Below are 15,202 nucleotides of genomic sequence, written 5' to 3'. Positions count from 1 at the left end.
GGGAAGAAGATTCAGAAAGGTACAGGTAAGGAGAAGACTACAAACCTTTTCAAAAGGCTGGAAAAGTTATTTGAAATGTGATTTTGATTTCAGACTGTAAGATAAATAATGCCGTTATTTCAAAGGGGTATGATCATTTGCTATACTGTATTTGTATTTTTTTTTTTACCATACAATTTAAAAAAGAGCTGTTCTTATTGTTAAAGTTGGTGATAAATAAGGCGTACATACAATAATATTTATACATATTATTTTTTTCTTCAATGCACTTTTTATTATAAAAATGTGTCTATGTTATATGAGCACCCAATGTGTCCTGCAGGTGAAACCTGGTGTAAAGTAGATAAGTAGACTTGTCCTATATTTAATAGGTAGGTCTCAACTTCACTCCAGCTGAGCTTTGAAAGGGCTATTAAACTAGGGGAAGATAAACCAAACCGACTACAATGACCTTAATGTTCCACAAAACTTTTCTCATGCATTATTTTCTATTTCTTGCTACAGTAAACGACCCAAATGATTTAAATATACGGGGAGAAGAAAGGGGGACAGCTTGAGGTGCTCAGACAAAAATCAATTCCCTGCAGATTCTTGGTCATTCTGATGGGACCGCCATCCTCTTCTTTTAGAGGCATTGGACATCGGAAGCCTCATTGTGGGAATGTCACTTAAAAAGAGTCCCAGGGGGTGATGGGAGTATAGGAGAGGCTGGCCAGGGACAACATCACCGCAACGCACTCTGTCATTGTGTGCCGACTGAGCCGGAGCCAAAACTCAGAGCTCTTGCCGCTGAACCCTCAATGTGATTTGTCGTTAAGAGCAATCGATCAAACGGAGCTCACCAAAACGTGTCAATCACCCAGAGGAGTGGCCAAGAACGACAAGCTTTCACCTCAGCCAGTGAGAACAGATGTGACACTAATGAGTTAGAGCACTTCATCTCACCCTAGATAGAGAGGGAGCACGCCAGACAGAGAGACCGAGAAATTAGACTGAAGACAAGCGTGCTTCAAAATTTTGGGCCTGTGCTGGAGACATTCCATCAACTAACATGTGAAAGGAAAAAAAATTTTTAGACGCGTCCTTCATACTGTGATGGGGAAGGGTGATTTGCTCAAGTTATGGTGCAATTTGATTATTCAGACAGACTCTTTAAAATAAATGTTCTTGACTGCCATTGATTGTGAAATGGTGACAACAACCCTGATGGAAGCTTTTTGTTTGCACAAAAGGTTCTATAAAAGGTCAAGTCCCAATTTTAATTTGTACCCCTCTCCCTTCCCCTTGGTCCTTGAAACGGGGCTTCAAGATTTCCCCTTAAGAAATAGGACAGCACTACAACATCGCACACGTCATCATATGTCATTGAGATCTCTTGCTTCATAGAATATTGATGATTGCAACTGCTGTAGTTATTCTAGTTGCGGTATTTTTTTTTTTTTTTTTTGGTATTTATCTTAGGAAATCAGGAAACAACTAAAGGCATATGTTATGCTATCAATTCAATTCAATTCAGTTTTATTTGTATAGCGCTTTTACAATGTAGATTGTGTCAAAGCAGCTTCATATAAATGGTCATAGTAACTGGAACAGTGTGGTTCAGTAACTGGAACAGTGTGGTTCAGGTTTTAGTGTTTAAGTTCAGTTCAGTTTAGCTCAGTTCAGTGTGATTTAATCATTACTGAGAGTTCAAACACTGAAGAGCAAATTCATCGATGCGTAGCTCTACCAATCCTGAACCATGCGAGGCAGTGGCGACAGCGGAGAGGGAAAAAAAAAACTTCACCTGATGGGAGTGAAGAAAAAAAACCTTGAGAGAACCAGACTGAGTTGAGCACGACCATTTTAGTTTCTCCGCTGGCCAAAAGTCTTGTGCAGAACTTCATTCGCCGTGGTTTATGCTGGAAGATGGCCTCAATGAAGACTCGTCTGTCCCTGGAGCGTCGCTGGAATCAGACTCATGTTCTCCACTCCCCACGACCATCAGCGCAGCAGCAGCTCAGGATATGGCCTGGTCCCGGATATGGAATCCTTGGGATCATCACGTCGCTGGTCTTGGATCCAATCAGTGACTCCGCCTAATCTGAGGACCTCGGGATGAGTATCCCCAGGTGAAAATAGAGAATAAAGAGAATAATTAGCGTAGCTGCTGTTCATAGTGTATATAAGCAAGATGCAGAAGCCAGTGTGGAACCCGCTAGGTGATGCATTGAGTGTATGCTTTACTAAACAGATAGGTCTTTAATCTAGTTTTGAACTGGGAGAGTGTGTCTGAGCCTCGGACATTATCAGGAAGGCTATTCCAGAGTGTAGGAGCCATGAAAGAGAAGGCTCGACCTCCTTTACTTGATTTTGCTATTCTAGGTACTACCAGAAGCCCTGAATTTTGAGATCTTAAAGAGCGAGTTGGTTCGTAGCGAGACAGAAGGTTGGTTAGATAAACAGGAGCTAGATTATTTAGAGCTTTATAGGTGAGAAGTAATATTTTAAATTCAATACGAAACTTAACAGGCAGCCAGTGTAAGGAGGATAAAATTGGGGTTATATGATCATATTTTCTAGACCTGGTCAGAACTCTGGCTGCTGCATTTTGTACTAATTGAAGTTTGTTAATAGAGGATGCTGGGCAGCCAGCAAATAGAGCATTACAGTAATCCAGTCTCAAAGTCATAAAAGCATGGACTAGCTTTTCTGCATCTGAGATGGATAGCATATTTCGTAATTTAGCGATATTTCTCAGATGAAAGAAGGCAGTTTTTGTGACATGGGATATATGGTTTTTAAAAGTTAGATTGCTGTCTAATATGACACCCAAATCTTTTATAGTAGAGCTAAAGCTAACTTTGTATCCCTCTAATTGTAAATTGAGTTGCGAGATCTGCTGTGTGCAAGATTTAGGCCCAATAAGTAATAATTCTGTTTTGTCGGAGTTTAAGAGAAGAAAATTGTTGGTCATCCAGTCTTTGATGTCTTTGATACACTCAGTTAGTTTAGAAAGTTCAGACGTCTCGTCAGGTTTAATTGAAATATATAATTGAGTATCATCTGCATAGCAGTGAAAGCTGATCCCATGTCTTCTAATAATGTCTCCCAGAGGTAGCATGTAAATTGTAAACAGTAAAGGGCCTAAAACTGATCCTTGAGGCACCCCATACTTTACTGGGCAGATTTGTGAAGGCTGTCCATTAAGATTCACAAAGTGGTAGCGATCAGTTAAGTATGACTTAAACCATTGTAGAGCCTGTCCCTGGACACCTGTAGACTTTAAGCGATTTATGAGGATATTGTGGTCAATGGTATCAAATGCCGCACTAAGATCGAGTAAAACTAATAGCGAGACGCACCCTCGGTCAGCAGCTAAGAGTAAATCATTGGTTATTTTCACTAAGGCGGTTTCTGTACTGTGGTGAGCCCTGAAACCTGACTGAAACACTTCAAAAATATTGTTCGTCTGCAGAAAAGAGCATAATTGAGTGGAAACAACTTTTTCTAGTATTTTAGACATAAATGGAAGATTTGAAATAGGCCTATAGTTAGCTAAGTTGTTGGTGTCTAGTTGCGGTTTTTTAATAATAGGCTTAATAACAGCTAGCTTGTAAGAGCTTGGAACATGGCCTATAGATAAAGAAGAGTTGATAATGTTAAGAAGAGGTTCTCCTATAGCAGGTAGCAGCTCTTTCAGTAATTTTGTTGGAATTGAGTCCAGCATACACGTAGCTGGTTTAGAGCTATTTATAATTTTCACTAACTCTTCATGTTCTATGATCTTGAAGCAGTGTAGGTTATTATTATGATTCAATTAAATATTTACAGGATTTGGAGTATAAGCCGGTGCAGAAAGTTTGGCATCTCCTATTTTCTGTCTTAAGCCTTCTATTTTATTACTGAAAAAATTCATGAAGTCATCACTACTAATTTGCGGTGGAGTAGTTTGTTCCAAGGATGACCGATTATTTGCTAATTTAGAGATGGTGTTAAATAAAAATCTAGGACTGTTATGATTATTTTCTATCAGTTTGCGCAGGTGCTTGGTCCTGGCAGATTTTAGAGCCCTCCTATAGCTGGACATACTGTCTTTGTACGCAATTCTAAAGACCTCTAAATTAGTTTTTTTCCATTTACGTTCCAGGGCGCGGGTTGCTGTTTTGAGCGCACGAGTATGACTATTATACCATGGTACAGTTTTAATCTCTCTAGCCTTTTTTAATTTGATGGGTGCCACAGTATTTAGTGTGCTAGTAAAGATGGCATCCATACTGCTGGTTACTACATCAAGATCATTTGAGTTTGCGGGTGCATTACGAAATAGAGAGAGATCAGGTAAGTTATTTATAAATTCATCTTTAGTTGACGGAACAATAGTTCTACTAGGGCGGAGTATTGGAGCGGGTTTGCTGATTTCAGGTAAACATAGCTTATATAGTAAGAGGTAGTGATCTGTAATATCATCACTTTGTGGTATAATGTCTACGTCAATAACCTCGATTCCATAAGACAGAATTAGATCTAATGTATGCTTTAGGCGATGGGTTGGACCCACAACGTTTTGCTTTATCCCAAGTGAGCGTATTAAATCCATAAACGCGAGCCCTAATGTATCATTAGCGTAATCTATGTGGATGTTAAAGTCACCTACAATTAGCATTTTATCAGTTTTGACTAGTAAGTCAGAAATAAAATCAGAAAATTCTTTTAGAAATTTGACATAGGGTCCTGGGGGTCTATATATGGTGATTAAAGCGAGAGATAACATAGGTTTTTGTATAGTATCTGGAAGCTGAACATTAAGCGATAATACTTCAGAGGAGCTAGACATAAGTCCGTTTCTCTGTTTAATATTAAGGAAATCACTAAAGATTGATGCAACTCCACCACCACGACCAGTTTGACGAGCCTCATGTTTATATAAGAATCCTGGAGGAGTTGCTTCATTTAAGCTAATATAGTCATTTTGTTTCAGCCAGGTTTCAGTGAGACAGAGTGCATTAAGATTGTTTTCTGTTATTATTTCATTAATGATAAGTGCTTTAGGTGCAAGTGACCTGATGTTTAGGAGACCAAGTTTTACATAATTTGTATTTTCACTTTCTACTGGTTTTTCTGGTTTGATTCTTACTAGATTTTTTCTGGAGCACACAGTACGTTTATTTCTTAATCTAATAATACGAGGAACAGACACAGTCTCAGGATTTGCCAGATATGCGTTACTGATGTTTAAGTGGGGTGAACAAGAGTCTAGGTGGCTATAATGTGAATTTTGTGAATTTTTACCTGCTAGTCAGATGGTGCGAAGTAATCTGGAGATGTTGTCCGACAGGAGTTCAGCTCCGGCTCGACTGGGGTGCAGGCCGTCAGGACGGAAGAGCCTAGGACGCTCCCAGAAAAGATTCCAGTTATTAGCAAAGAGCAATTTCTGTTCTTTACACCATGTTATTAGCCATTCATTCAGAGCTAAAAGTCTACTGAACCTTTCATTTCCTCGGCGGTAGGTAGGAAGCGGCCCAGAAACGATGATCTGCGTGGCGGGCGAGGTGCGTCGAACCGTCTCGATCAGGCTCCTGAAGTCCTTCTTCAGGATCTCCGACTGCCGGAGCCCGGTGTCGTTTGTCCCCACGTGGAGGACAACGGCACCAGGGCTCTCGGCAGCGCCCAGGATGGTTGGAATCTGTGTAGAAATATTTCTCACACGGGCACCAGGAAAGCAGAAAGTACGTACTTTATTACCTTTTGAGGAGGCGGCACGGACGTGACGAACGATCGAGTCACCGATGATGGCCACATCGGGACCCGACTCGCGGAGAGGGGAAAAGCGGTTCTCCGTGGAGATCTCGAACACAGGAGGAGACGTTCTGCCCCGGGATCTGGGAAGCACATTGCGCGGCTGCACCCAGGCGCCGTGGTAGCCGGGTGTCGGCGTGAACGACGCCTGGCTGAGCCGCGCCCCGGGTGCGCTGGGCCTGGACAGAGAAGGACGCGGGGTTGAGGTAGAGGGAATGATGTGGTTGTAATTTCCACGTACCTTAGGTGATGAGACGGCCTTAGCATTAGGTACAACAAGAAGTCGTTCCCGTAGCCGCGACCGTCTTACCACCAGCGCCCGGATCTGGGACTCCACTTCTTCCAGCTCCAGCTCCAACGCCTCCATCCATGCTTCTCCTGCACACAAGGACAGAGACGGAAGCGACATTTTACGGGGTAAAGAGCAAAGCCAGTAAGTCAAAAGTGTATGGTAAAAGAGGTCGGTAGCTTTAGCTGACCAGCGGCGCTAGCAGGCTAAAGCTACAAACAACAGGCGGATGCTCGAGGGACAGACCGTTTTTAAAGCAGTTTTGTTTGTATAAATGTATTAAGGGTTTGGTCACCCTAAGTAGGAGAGACAAATACTTAGCGAATGAGGAAGAATTTAATGATTAAGATTTAAATTGCGAGTAAAAAGCAAGTCCAAACTTCAAGCACACACAGTGTGTGACCGAATGGAGACAGTGACGCCAGTGACGTCACTCGAGCATGCGCAGTCACACCAAACACAAACACCTCAGTACTTCACCTTCTCAGAACTATCATAATGACATAATGTGAAAATAAGATTGTAAATGTACTGTGCATTTATACTATGGTCATATTCATCTATGTAAACACACGAAAACAACATTGACATTATAGCAGACACTGCACAATATTCTCTGACATGGTATTTAAGTGTCTGAGTATCAGATGTAAAAAAATATTTTGTGGAACTACTATACAGTTACTATTATAGATTATAGCAAATTGTATTGGTTTTTATTTTAGCATTTGTTTTTAAAAAGCAGGACGGTAAAACACAAACGCCGTTATACAGTAAATGACATTAAAAAACATAAGCTTGTTTGTTGTAAATTCGCAACAATGAAAAAGAAATTTAATTTATGCATCTTCTGACCTCCGTGTGCAGCCATGCTGCCATTGTAGCTGGTGTATTCTGCAAAAATTTTGTACCCCTTGGTTTGAGCGTTTCTGAAAAATCTGTTTCAAGGGATATCTACCCTTAGCCCTATGCCTTCAAGCTAGAGAGAATTGAAACAGGGGTGAGAGTGAGAATCGGGATTGGACCTAAATATTGTATAAAATTTTCTGAAATGAACACTGATTTCATCAGTAACAAGTTTTTTAAAGGAGCTGTGAACTGAGAAATCAAAATTCCCTTGATACTTTGACATGTGTTCATTGTTGTATAATCACAATAACTACATTTCAATACCTTCTCCTTTGTCAAAAACAGCTTATACTGAAGCCAAAATAATAATAAAAGTGAAATTAGCATCAACTCCACCTCCACAGAATACAATCAAACGCATTGCAACATTAATTCCTGCTTGGTTCCACCCACTGATTCATGTAGATTCCTTCAGCCTAGTCTCTTATTTATTAGAGGTCGCCACAGCGGAATGAACCGCCTACTTATCAGAAATATGTTTTATGCAGAGGAGGCCCTTCCAGCATCAACCCATTACTGTGAAACACCCATACACACTCACATTCACACACACACACACACTATGACCAATCTAGTTTGTGTAATTCACCTATAGCGCATGTGCTTGGACTGTGGGGAAAAACCAGAGCACCTGGAGGAAACCTATACGAAAATGGTGAGAACATGCAAACTCCACACAGAAATGCCAACTGGCCCAGCCTGGACTCGAGACAGCGACTTACTTGCTGTGAGGCAACAGTCATAGACAATGTTAGATAATTCTGCAAAAAATGACTTTAGAAGACAGTCATCGACATTGGCATTGCCATTTGCAGAGTCAAGTTGTGGAAAAACACTGCCAAACACAGGTCATTTGATTCACTTTATTGGATCTGACAGTTAAGTTGCACCACAAGAACATGAGAATGAGTAAAATGAGTAAAAACTAAATCACTGCTGCTGTTCTTTCCAACATTCATTCATTTTCTTTTCAGCTTAGTCCCTTTATTAATCTGGGGTCACCACAGCGGAATGAACCGCCAACTTATCCAGCATGTGTTTTATGCAGTGGATGCCCTTCCAGCTGCAACTCATCAATGGGAAACATTTATACACTATCATTCACACTCATACACCACAGTCAGTTTTTAGCATACCCACATGTCTTTGGACTTGTAGGGCAAACCGGAGCACCCGGAGGAAACCCACACGAACATGGGGAGAACATGCAAACTCCACACAGAAAAGCCAACTGACCCAGCCAAGGCTTAAACCAGCGACTTTCTTGCTGTTAGGCAAACTTACTACCCACTGCAACACCGTGTCGCCTTTTTCCAACAATGAAACCTAAAATTAGAATCCTACAAATAATTTGAATAGGCTAAATTGATAGCAAATCATAGAAGTATAATCAAGGTATACTGCAGTTTGGAAAAAGGTTTTAAAAATGCCAAAATGTTCTTCTATACCATTCGGTATATTAAAGATTTTATTTATTTACGTTTTTATTGTTGTTAGGGCCAACAGTATCTTCAGATATTCAAAGATGACATTTTAAATTGTAAAGAAATCTGTGTTTTTGAAACTAATAAAGAAAGCAGAAGTCAATTGTTCATTTAAATTATTTAGCCTGACATGTTTACTGCTCCAAAATAATATAAATGTTTCTCAAAATAAAATATATTGTGTTCAAAGGGGGTAAAAAAATTGTTTTTTACCCAGACAATCAATAAGAATATATTTTAGAGCAGTAATCACAATACTGTAAAACCGTGATATTTTTATCCAAGGTTACCATCAGAATATTATACTATATAATACTATTACTAGGCCCATACCTAGTCTCCCAATAATAGACTAATAATAGTCTAATTGTTTTATGTTTAGTTTTTTTTTTTGGGGGGTTTTTTTTCGAGTAAAAATATTGATATTTTAGTGGGTCTGACCGAGCAGTACAACGTTTTTTAAAAAGGCAGTTCATAACCCCATTAGTATGCTTGAAGACAAACCATTCATCAGTCAACATTCTTTAAAATGTCAGTGCACCAAAGACAATTTACATCTAAAATGCTATAGTAGACAAAAAGAAGGCAAGAAGTACCTAAACTAATTACTTTCTGGTGAGATTCTGCATACGATGAACACTTTAGTAATCCATAAGACCATGCGAGAGTGGCAGTAAAACTGATGCTAGTCATGGGAGATGTGATATGTCCAGATTTACTCTAGTCAGTTTAGAACTATTTTTTTTTTTGGCTTTTGCCTGAATTACATAATCAAGTTTTACAAATGCAGTTTGAATTTGCTCCTGTTTCCTTCCATCACAAATATTTTACCAATCCCACAGCTTGGGGCTTTTCTAAAGCTGTTCTCCACTGACTTTCTATGATGTTCAAAGCATTTTGCTTAACAATGTAACATGAAAAGACATAGCTGTTTGATAATGCAATCAATCCCAATAGCTAATGATATTAACTACATGCCTGACATAGACATAAAAATACATATAATGCTTTACATTCTGAAATATTGACTTTTAGATGACCCTGTTTAATTAGCCTTTTCTCTTCTTTAGAATCTGTTTCGGGTTTAAATATTCATGGCCAAATTATTCTAATATTGCTGCTTACATGAGCATAGAGAAGTGTTTATGACTTCAGTTGAGCAAGTGAATGCAATTGAGTGAAATAATTAGCATACTTTGCATGAAACATATTCAACATATTTTAAGGTATGAATAATATAAAAAAAAAGGTTTAAATATGTCATTTTTGATCATAAGAAATTATTTTTGAGGCATACAGCAGGGTTATGTTCACACTAGGTATTAGTGCTCAACTAAATTTGTGTGCATGTGTCATTGGCAAAATAGAAAACCACAATCAATTTGGTTACGTACAGTACAAACAGATCTGTGTCACATATGGGCTAAGTGTTGGGCCCACATTTTCCTGCAGTCTCCAAGGGGGAATTTCAAGAACTGTTTGTGGAATCTATTGCATTGCTATAAAACCACCCTTTTTAACTTCTATTTTTAAAGGGATAGTTCAAAACAAAAAATGGACACACATTTACTCTCCCTCCTTTTGTTCTAAACATATCTGTGTTTCTTCTTACAAACAGAAAAAAAAGTTATTCAGAAAAAATATGAATACTGGCTCAGTGGTTAGCACTGTCACCTCTAGTGTTGTGCTAGTTACTGAAAAATAGTAACTAGGTAAAGTTAATAGTTACTTCATTCAAAAGGTACCTCAATACTTTATCGATTGAGCAATACAACACTACATTTTAAATAACTTGTTCTGAAATATAACAGAAATGTGTCACTGTGTCTACTAAACTAATCAATTTTGTTATACAGATAACACATGTGTGCTTATTTATTTGAAACAACAAACATAATAGTGTTAGTTATAATAATTAATAATAGTAACATCAATAGACTCTCAATCTGTCTTGTGCGCACAATCAGTCTACCTCGTGGGCATTCGGCCTCACTATATTTATTAAATTTCCTATTTATTGTATTTTATTAACGTTTACCCCCAACCCTCAACCCAACTGTCACAGTAATGTAAAAACAGTAGTTGTACTGAGTATTATTTATCTATTAAATTACCCAATAAATTTTATTTTTCAATGCCTACCTCCACCCCAAACCTAAACCCAACCGTCACTTACTTTGGAATTACTTCCAAATACTTTAAATAGTAAATGCAAGGCTATTTATGAAATCCAGGCATAACAGTGTATGAGAACACTTCAGATGACTGTTCTATAGCCTACAGCTAATCAATTTGTCAGATTCTGGAGCGCATTCAAGTTCTGAAGAAAACTGTAAATGATAAATTATCTTTAATAAAACAAATACATTTATAGACATGATGTAGATATAAGTATATAATTACACTCACTTGGGAAATGGAGGCCACGTGAATGGTATGTGAGCACACAGCATGCCATATCAGCTGATAATTATAAGAAATAATTTAAAAAAAGCAACTGACTGTGTAAAGCCATATAAAACAAAACAGAAATACGATGTATATGCCGATATCAGCCAGCATCAACTGAGGTGAAGTGACAGCAACCAGTGAGTCCTAGCTGTCACTCAAGTGGCCACGCCTTTAATTATGCAGACTTAATATAACCTAATATAAAGAAAACTGCTGAAATAAATTCACCCCCTCACAGTTGTCATTAGGGTAATATTACCTATATTAACCAAAATCGGTCTTTGTACCAGCCTGTAAACGCCTTTTTTTCTCCTGTAGAGTTCATTTTAACAGTGGGCTCAATAAAAATTTGCTCTATTATGGAGCCAGGACTAGCAGAATTTCGATGAATCCCAGTTTCACTTCCATATTTGCTTCACAAAGGAGAGCGGCAGGTTGCCCCTTGCTAGAAAAGTATTATTGGCCAACACAGTTTCCCTCACAGTCCAAAGGCATGTGGTATAGGTGAATTGAATAAACTTAACTGGCATTAGTGTGTGAGTGTGTGTATGTGAATGAGTGTGTATGGATCTTTTGTTAAATACTGGGTGCAGCTAAAAGAGCACCCGCTGTGTAAAACATATGCCGGAATAGTTGGCAGTTCATTCCTCTGTGGTGACCTCTGAAATAGAGACTAAGCTGAATGAAAAATGAATGAATGAACATACAGGCTGTGTTCACATGATATGTGTTTTTACAGTTAACAATGTGTGAGAAGGGGCAGCAAAAGATAGATCCAATGGTCAAACGCATGTATCCAGTGCATGTTTAAACAGAAAAACAATGGAAAAGCAGTGCAGTGGAATACAAAAACTGATAGACCAGCCGCATAGCCTGTTTTCTGCTATTAATGATTACACTGTGAGGTACAGTAAATATTACTTGACCTGATCTGCACTCAGCCCATGGAGGAGAATTTAGCTGATGGCTGTGTTTGCGTTATTGCTCAATTTTGTCTTTTCTTCTCTTGAGTTGTAAGGAATTCTGTGAGTCTGACATATCAATATCAGACAAAGCATTACCTTGCTTACGCTGCACTATTTTGATTATTTTTCAAAGTGTATTGCTTTTTCTTCGCTTCATGTACATCATTCTCTCCCGCCGCAGCGCTAGCAGGCCTTGGCTGCTAAACCTCCAGGGCCGTGCATCATTTTAATTTCTTAATTCTTCCTCTTCTTTCTAGCCGGGCCTCTTGGGAGTGCGGAAACAGCCCCGGAGCATGGTTTGAGGGTAGTCCCAAAAGACACAGCCATAATGTGTGCCAGGACTGCATGAGGAACATGACATATGTAACAAATTAATTCTCCACACACACTCGCCGCTGTGAGGAATACCAATGAGCATCGTCGGCAGGCTGGTATCAGGCTGTTCGAATGCAGCAAGGTTGTCCGGCTACAGTGGGCTGTTGTACTCCTGCTCGGCTTGACATGACCCCCGGGTGGATTAATTGAGAGTTCAGTGGAAGGTTAATAATCAGCAACAACAGGACTATGAAAGGATTCGCTCATTCAGACGAGCCTTTTGTTAAACTGGAAAAACAAAATGAACTGAGAAGCAGGTGAAGTTTGTTTTGAGCTTAGAGAGATCCTTCTGTGACAAAAGCGGTGGAATTAACTGTTTGCTTTAAATCCCTGACACAGATGCACAGTCACTGCTCGGCCACAGCCTAAGTTTATCAGGCCCCTCAAAGGATTTTTCTTTTCTTTTTCTTTTTTCTTTTTTTAAAGAACTTTTTTTTTTAACATACGATTCAACAAAATTCAAAATACATACAAAAAAACACCAATCTTTCAACTAAATTATTTTTCATAAATAGATATTTTCATTAATAGCTGCATATATTGTGACAGAATCATAAAACTGCAACATTATAGTTAAATAAAACAACTTTTTTTCACACTGTATTAGTTATTCTGATGATACTGTATGTGTCTATCCTACATATGTTACTTTGTCATGCCTGGATAGGGCAAACACCAAATTGGCAATGTTGATATGTAAATGTGGGTGGCCATGTGTTCATTCCTTCGTCTGTCTGACATCTGTAAGTTGCAGATGTTTGGGGAAAAAAAGTATTTTTATGGACAGTGATTAGATGGTTTAAAGAAATATTTCACCTCTAAAATAAGTACTTTTTTATGCAGTACTACATGTAAAGAAGATTTTTATCTAAAATCATGGTCCTGCAGCTAATTCATAAAATTCATGTCAACGGCTAGAGGTACTTTAAAAGTCCATAAAAACACATACAATACAGGCAAAAAAAACAAAACAAAAAAAAAGCATGAAGTGAAAAAATAAAGTTTTGTATAGAGCTAAATGATCTGGTTTATGCAAGATTATTAATTATTATATTTGTTACAATACAATCTCAAGGCAATTTATTTATTCATTTTCCTTTCAGCTTAGTCCCTTTATTAATCTAGGGTCGCCACAGCGGAATGAACCGTCAACTTATCCAGCACATGTTTTACGCAGCGGATGCCCTTCCAGCTGCAAACTCATCTCTGGGAAACATCCATACACACCCTTTCACACTTATACACTACGGACAATTTAGTCAACATAATTCACCTATCCCACATGTCTTTAGACTGTGGGGGAGACCGAAGCACATTGCATGGGAGAACATGAAAATCACACACAGAAATGCCAACTGACCCAGCTGAAGCTCGAACCAGCGCCCTTATTGCTGTGAGGCGACAGCACTACCTACTGCGTCACCTCATCGACCTATCTCAAGGCAATTCATAACTTTTTGAATTAGTGCCTAATTCGTATGAATTTGTGCAATCTCATTCATACAATTTAGTACGATTGGCTTATCCCTCAATAGCTATGTTTCTATCCAAAGATGAAAATTAAATTGATGCGCATAACTGGAATATCGCATTTAAGAAATGAGAATAAAGCTGTTTCCATCCGATAAGTCAAAGAGAACAAAATAATCACTTCATGATTATCTGATGCCAAGTATCAACAGTAAAAATTTAATTTGTTGCTGTATAAGAGGCTACTCTTACTGTTACTGTAGATTACTGTTGTGTTTGCGATAAGAATTTCTGTTTACTGAACTAGTCTGCAGTAACGAAAACAGGAGACTCATTAGAAACAAACATATGGCAAACAAAAAGTAACTCAGGTTTATATATATACATATTAGTGGCCAACACAAAATAAATACATTCCTGACATGTGAGTCCCATCTCACACTTAATACACAACAATGACTATAGTATAAAGACTGCACTACAACATTAGGGAGAGATCTACTTAAAATGTCACTCACCAATTTTATAATATTTTGATAAGCTGTAGTTTAAACATACGTCAATCTTTCCTCCTCAAAGGGCTTATTATGGGGTCTCTGTTGTTATCTTGTGGATGGACAATGTCTACAGACTTTGCTCTGCTCAATGAGTAGCTGATGGATGCTGACGTGCTGTATCTCAGAATTTATAAATATTTAAAATAGGCACTAAAGTTAATATTAAGGGTGCTTTCACACCTGCAAATCGATTCAGCTGTTCCGAAACAGAGATTACAATTGTTACATAGTTGCTTTTTGCTCTTGGTGTGGTTTGCTTTCACACGGCAAAGTTTCTAAATGGACCAAAAGAGCTAAAACACGTGTGAGTAAACTCTCCTCACATTGGTCAGAGTTTCACGGTTTATTTTGCATAGTCCCGCTCAACTGTCCGGGGGGGTGGTGGTTTGGTGGTGTTTAACAAGGTGTGCGCAACGTGTCTGAAGAGCGTGGAGGAATGTGGTGGGGAGGGGTGAGAAGGGGGCGTTTGATAATAGAGCGATTGATTTGGCTCAGATCCAAGCGCGATTGTTGGATTCACATTTGCCAGACAAATCGTGCTAACTAGGCAAACAAGACAGGTTCCGAAACAAAAGTCTAGGTGTGAAAGAACCCTAAAAGTTTTAACTGAAAACACAGTTTCAACTAAAAATAATCTTTAATGTTCTACTCAAGAAAAAAAAAGTCACCAACCTGGCCTAGGGGTTGGTAGTTTTATTTTATTTTATTTATTTATTTTTGGGGGGGGCGGTGAATGATCTCTTTTAAAGAAGTAATACGTTATAATAATGCAAAGAGCATTTTTTTTTTCAAAAGACAAAAGGAAATATGATTTCTTGTGATACAACCTCTTTAGGGTATTAAATTTAGCTAGAAACACTTAGAATATGCATTAGACTAGCTGTATTCAAATGTATTTCAGCAGCATAATGGTGCCCAGAATAT

General features: G+C 38.6%; 1 protein-coding gene and 1 long non-coding RNA gene across 4 annotated transcripts; both read right to left on the bottom strand.

Annotated features, from left to right (window-relative positions):
* Positions 1–251: 251 nt before the first annotated feature.
* LOC147846372 (uncharacterized) lies at positions 252–14,456 on the bottom strand. The gene is made up of 2 exons (XR_015478529.1): positions 6,559–14,456; positions 252–1,494 (listed from the first exon to the last, which is right to left on the bottom strand). It is a non-coding gene; the product is annotated as an uncharacterized LOC147846372 (long non-coding RNA).
* Positions 1,493–6,503, bottom strand: LOC147846373 (uncharacterized). 3 transcript variants are annotated; one of them, XM_087240917.1, is made up of 3 exons: positions 6,314–6,503; positions 5,469–6,156; positions 1,493–5,366 (listed from the first exon to the last, which is right to left on the bottom strand). In XM_087240917.1, exons 2-3 carry the CDS (start codon positions 6,143–6,145, stop codon positions 5,279–5,281), a joined length of 765 nt encoding a protein of 254 aa, XP_087097043.1. In that variant the 5' UTR covers positions 6,146–6,156; positions 6,314–6,503; the 3' UTR covers positions 1,493–5,278. The 3 variants fall into 3 exon arrangements, with proteins under 3 accessions (XP_087097043.1, XP_087097040.1, XP_087097039.1); XM_087240914.1 differs by having other exon boundaries at positions 5,469–6,503; XM_087240913.1 differs by having other exon boundaries at positions 1,493–6,156.
* Positions 14,457–15,202: the final 746 nt, after the last annotated feature.

This window comes from Danio rerio, chromosome 2 (genome assembly GCF_052040795.2).
Source record: "Danio rerio strain M-AB ecotype USA chromosome 2, GRCz13ab, whole genome shotgun sequence".
Lineage (NCBI taxonomy): Eukaryota > Metazoa > Chordata > Actinopteri > Cypriniformes > Danionidae > Danio > Danio rerio.
The sequence above is the reverse complement of the archived record's forward strand: the minus strand, read 5'-3'. Positions and strand labels throughout refer to the sequence as shown.

Excerpts from the sequence above, each read along its gene's own strand:
- LOC147846373 (XM_087240913.1), bottom strand. The coding sequence starts at position 6,145 with ATGGAGGCGTTGGAGCTGGAGCTGGAAGAAGTGGAGTCCCAGATCCGG.